At 40.2% G+C, this 5530-nt stretch overlaps 1 protein-coding gene across 1 annotated transcript; it reads right to left on the bottom strand.

Moving 5' to 3' along the window:
* Window positions 1-3899: 3899 nt before the first annotated feature.
* Window positions 3900-4845, bottom strand: LOC123052921 (class E basic helix-loop-helix protein 22). The gene has a single exon (XM_044476293.1). It carries the CDS (start codon window positions 4756-4758, stop codon window positions 4297-4299), a length of 462 nt encoding a protein of 153 aa, XP_044332228.1. The 5' UTR covers window positions 4759-4845; the 3' UTR covers window positions 3900-4296.
* Window positions 4846-5530: the final 685 nt, after the last annotated feature.

Raw genomic sequence — 5530 nt, 5'->3', positions numbered from 1 at the left:
AATGTCTATACTACCCTTAGACAGAAATTGTTTGATGAATTTATTAACACCTTGTTGTTTCCAACAGTATCTAGTAAAATATGAGTACGAAAGTGATTTACGAATGTCATAAAAAGTGCTAAATATTACATTTAGAATGGATTTAAAGATTTGTTCGTTACAATAGTGTTATGGCAACCTGGTGCACACCCCCGTTCAACCTTGTGCTTGGCGCATTTAATATATATTTTATTAGTTCGCACCGGATGCCACACGTGCCAAGTTCCTGTTCGGCTGGTCCATATAGTTTTTTTTATAACCGGTTTTTTTGAACCTTCTAGAAGGTTCCAACCTTCTTGTAAAAATAACTCAACACTTTAAAAAATTATGGAAACTTTTTAAAATTGCATGAACATGCATTTTCTTCCTACAACACTTAACCATACTTTCGCTTTTCCTTTTTGTAAATGGGATATACATAAAAACTTGTGAAATAGTTTTCTCTCAAAAGATATACATTTTTTTAGTCTCTCAAAAGATATACATAGAAAGAAGTTTTTCATACATATGTTTTTTCGGGGTTTTTATAGGCATATGTTTTTTTTGGCTAATGCGCCCACACAAATGCGTGCCTTTTTTTTGTATTTAGAACAAACACACATATGGCGCGTGGTGTGCTAGAAACAACCAAACAATTAAACATACTAGAAGGCCCAGCACAATGAGTGGTAAAGTCCCCCCAAAAATTACAGAAAGCCGAAAACCAGGCCAACAAGATCATACAGCTTCTTTTTTTTTTAGGAAACAAGATCATACAGATGACTCACTCAATCACGAGACAACGAGGCCAAACCCTCTGAGAGTCCCTATAAGACACCCGTGTGGTTCAAGGAGCTGTGGCTTTGCACAGGTTGATCCAACTGTGCCGGCAGTTTAACTAAAACAAGGCAATGCAGAGACCCTTAGCATTCCGGCACCATAGTAAACGATACTGTACGTCTGGTTAACTATAGGATCACGTTTTTTTGCTCGGTTTTTATTTCGAACATTTTATGAAAATATTAATATATATGCTGAACAAATTTTGAATACACATTGAACATTTTAATATACATTAAACTTTTTTTTAAAGTATGGATTTTTTTGTAAAAACAACACTGAACAAATCATACACAATGAATATTTTGTCGTATACGTTGAACAACTTCTTAATATATGGTGAACAAATTTCGAATACACAGTGAATATTTTGTAACAGGTTGAACAATTTCTTAATATACGACGAACATTTTTGTAATATACACGATGAACAGTTTCGTAATGATGGTGAACTTTTTTTATAATATATGGTGAACATTTTCTTACTACACGGTGACCTTTTATATAAATAGGCAAAAAAGATAAGGAAAAAAAGAAAAAGAAACAGAAACAGAAAACTTGAAAAAAAGGAAAAAAACAAATGAGAAAAATAGAAATGAACTGGAAAAAACAACTGAAAACCGACAAAACAGCTAAACCAAGAAGAAAAACGAAAACAAACCTGAAGGAAACAGCTAAGGAAATATCAGCGAACATTTTTCAAATGCACAAATATTTTTTGAAAATTTATCAAAAAATACAAACGCCCAAACTTTTTCTAATTTCTTTGATTTTTTTTCAAGTGAACAGGCAACAGTCGACTCCACATAAATAACGTATGCAAGTTCGAATGGTCAATGGTCGACTGGCGACCGGTCAACCATCACCTGATCGAAGGAAGCCAGAGCGAGCAGCTCGGCCCACTGGCCGATGCGAAAAGGAGCGCCCAAGCACCGTTGACGCGATGGGCATCGACTAGGAGCACTCGACAACCAGAAACGACACAGAGCAAACGCACAAGGGGGGCGGGGTCACAATTTGACGGTGATGTTACCTTATATGTGCTATAACAAAATCCCCTAGTCACTGTAGTCAGTCCATTAACAATTTAGGTTTCTCCAGCTGTGTTGTACCACAACTTGTTCACTCCATAGCACGTTCTCGGCTTCATCCAGCTATTGGATGAGATCTTCCATCTCAAGAAGTACCGATGGTTGTTTGCAGTAAATTGAGACATTTAAAGTCAACATTCTGAAATCCCAAACGTAAAGAGGAGAAGGTGCCCGGACCACCGAAAGCCCTATTCTAATCCCGAACTCAAATGCACCCTAATAAACAGTAAAAAGTTAGAAAATAAATTTTAAAAATTCTGAATTTTTTTATGGTAAACCTTTACAAATGTTTTGTATGCTTGCAAAATTTCAGCAAGAAATGACGTTCGTGGAAGTCATGGCAAAAAAAAAAAAAAATCGACACTACCAAATGTTTCCAAAACTAGAATTTTGGAGCATCGATTTTTTTTTTTGCCACAAACTTCAATGAATGTTATTTAGTGCTAAAATTTTGCAAGCGTACAAAACATTGGTCAAAGTTTACAACAAAAAAGTTTCAGATCTTTTTGAATTCTTTTCGATTTTATTGTTCATGAGTGAGCATTTGAGCTCAGAAGCAGATACTCCAGGTCCCCTGGACCACCCCCATTGTTCGACATCATTATTAAGAGTAAAGATGAAGATAAAGAAACATGTGGGCTATGTCAGGAGCATACGCCTCCACATCTCTTCCTGAGAAATACAAGCAGTCAAAGATTCCATTATCATTCAGGACAGAGGTGATGAAGCGTCCCCCCACTGACACTGTTGCGTTGCATTTGCATAGCTTGCACTGCCAGGCAAACAATTAACATGCTGGTGCCCACAATGCAGTGTCAGTTTTTTCATGAAAAATGGAACTTTCTGAAACAAGTCAAATGAAACCAACTGTTCACTCAGAAGAAGTATTCATCATACAACAGGGAGGCAGGGAATAGACAAGATTAATAAGTAACTACACAGCAGAATGAACCAATGGAGGAACTAACAACAGCTCAATCATGTGCAATCTTCTTTAACAAAGCTAGCTCGCTTGGCCCCGCTATACAGATCAATGAGAAGCACTTTTGTCTCATGGCCTGAACAAAGCATGTTAAGATTTGTGATTTGACACGCAACATAATCAACGCGTTTATACATCTCAATTCATTTGTGTTGAATGTGGCTGATTATAGAGCTCGCAGAATGTCCAACCTGAAAATGTGTTACCGTCTGCCATGTTTTCTTTAACATGCTACGCGGCAAATAGTCAGTGTAACATCAACCAAAAGCGCATTTGCTAGAACATTTTAAAAAAGAACATCATGCAAGGCTGATGTGGCCTTGCTGACGGCACTGATGTCTAGCAATTCTATCAAGCAAAGGGGCAATTATGTTACTATCATAAGGACCAAAGGGGCTGATATGATAATTTGTATCATAAAGACCAAAGGTAGGTCATCAACACATCTATATGAACAAATATTGGCTTCATTATGTTGACAAACATAAGGAAGTTTGGTGAACCAAACCATGCCACACGGAACGTAGAGTTGAAACAAACAAAGGGTTGTCAAACAACATAATCAAGCCAATAATAATGTGGCATGGTTTGGTTGTCAACATGTCACACCAACCACAGGATAACTTCATATTTTCTCAAAAATACTGGACCAAACTATGTTCAAATAGGTGGCGTTAGTTATCAGACTACCAGTGAATATGTGATTAGGTAATTAGCAACTATTTGCAACAATTTTGAGCCAATCAGTGGGGGTGTTCAGTCTCATATGTCCTTCTGTTTATTAATTTCAGATGGAAGTTCATCAATGTACCCAATCCGTACTCGTCTGAAAGAATTTATTGCACTTCAATCCCTCCTACCAGAACACCCACTCCAATGGATAGTAGTACCACACACTTCACCAGCCATTCAAACCACAAGATAAAATGGTACCACTGACAATTCAGCATTCATAGTGAAAGAGTACAAAAAAAAAACGTAGGTATTTCCATGATTCCTGAATCTGATTGAAAACCAATCTCCCAACAAATAATCATAACCACTAAAAAGATACATTTGCCCACACAGCCCTTGTGTTTTATTAGTAACAGATATGGGTAACATGACTAATCACCACCACCGCTTGCAGATAAATCTACAGAGGCGCGAATACGACACATCACAAACATTTCATGAATTCACGCCCGTCGCAAGTTCCTCTAAGCCTCCATTAGCTCACCAATATACAATCACAACCTCAAATGCATTCAATTAGTGGTAGAGGAATTATTCTGAACATTACCTTCAAACAAAAGATTCCAAAATGCAGACATTTTTCAGGAGCTTGCGTTTCTTGGGACCCTGTCACCGTCCGAGCAGAAGAGGTTACCAGCTGTGGAAGATATCGGAGCACTTGCCTTTGAACCAGCGGAGGCCCCTCCGCAGCGAGGACTTCACTTTCCCTTCCACTGAGTAGGCCTTGTAGCTCGCCACCCGCCGCCGCCGCTTCATCTCCGGGTCGCTGAAGCACCATATGTTGGCGCTTCCACCACCCCCACCTCCCCCTCCGCTGCCGCCGCTCCCCACGCCACCTTCCCTCCTCCCCGGGGGCGGGGGCAGTGCGAGGCGCGGAGGCGGGGGGAGAGGCGGAGGCGCCTTCGTGTAGATCTCGATCCGCCGGTCGCCTGCGCCGGGGAAAGCGCCGTCTTTCGGCGCGGAGGAGAAGTATGCGTTGGCTTGGGGGGCGACAGAGGAGAAGTAACCATTGCCGTGGAAGATGGTGGGGTCCGGGGCCGAGGACGGCGGGGGACGGAGGTCGCGCTGGTAGGGGCGGTGGTAGTCGGCCATGGAGAGGAGCGGGAGGAGGAGGTGGTGGCGGTGGAGATGGGGAGGAAATGGAGTGCCGGGGAAATTCGGAATAGTCGTCTAGCTTTTTGTTTGGAAGGACAGTGGGAGAAAGGGAAAGAAGAGGACAGACCAAAGAATATTCATTTCCTTCGGGATGTGGAGCTTTATTTTTCTTATTTCAACCCCTCGGCAAAAAAATGATAAATCATATACTCCTACTTCCTCTAATCCATATTACTTGTCACAGTTTTAATATGGCTTGATGATATAAACCTTGGAGGTTCTGACCTTTCAACAAGAAGCACTCCTTTAAGTTGGATGGATATCGACTTTGACGATCCAACTACATCTTACATTGGATACTAGACGACACGAGTGATAATCAGTCACTAACTCAATATCTTGAAGTTTACGGCATGGTCAATTTAATCACGAAGGTCTAATTCATGCATGCAATCGAGGACAACGAACTATAAAAAATAGTAAGGTAAGATGTACAAATAAAGATGAAACATTGGTAGAAGATGGGGTTTCAAGAAATGGTTTATTGGAAGGGACATGAGAGTATGCATGAGAAAGGGAAAGAAGTGGAAGCTACAAGAATTTTGGTTTCTTTCCCATGTATGAAATCTTTTTTTTTCCTGTATATCAATCCCTCAATAAAAAAAACATATAGGATTTTAATTTGGTGATACGCACCTTGAGTGTCCTAGTCATTTAAAGGAAACACTCCTTTGCATTGGATGGAGATCAACTTTGACGACCCGACTAC

Source organism: Triticum aestivum, chromosome 1A, assembly GCF_018294505.1.
Source record: "Triticum aestivum cultivar Chinese Spring chromosome 1A, IWGSC CS RefSeq v2.1, whole genome shotgun sequence".
NCBI lineage: Eukaryota > Viridiplantae > Streptophyta > Magnoliopsida > Poales > Poaceae > Triticum > Triticum aestivum.
The sequence above is the reverse complement of the archived record's forward strand: the minus strand, read 5'-3'. Positions and strand labels throughout refer to the sequence as shown.

What these genes read in the sequence shown, in the direction of transcription:
- LOC123052921 (XM_044476293.1), bottom strand. Translation starts at nt 4,758, where the DNA reads ATGGCCGACTACCACCGCCCCTACCAGCGCGACCTCCGTCCCCCGCCG.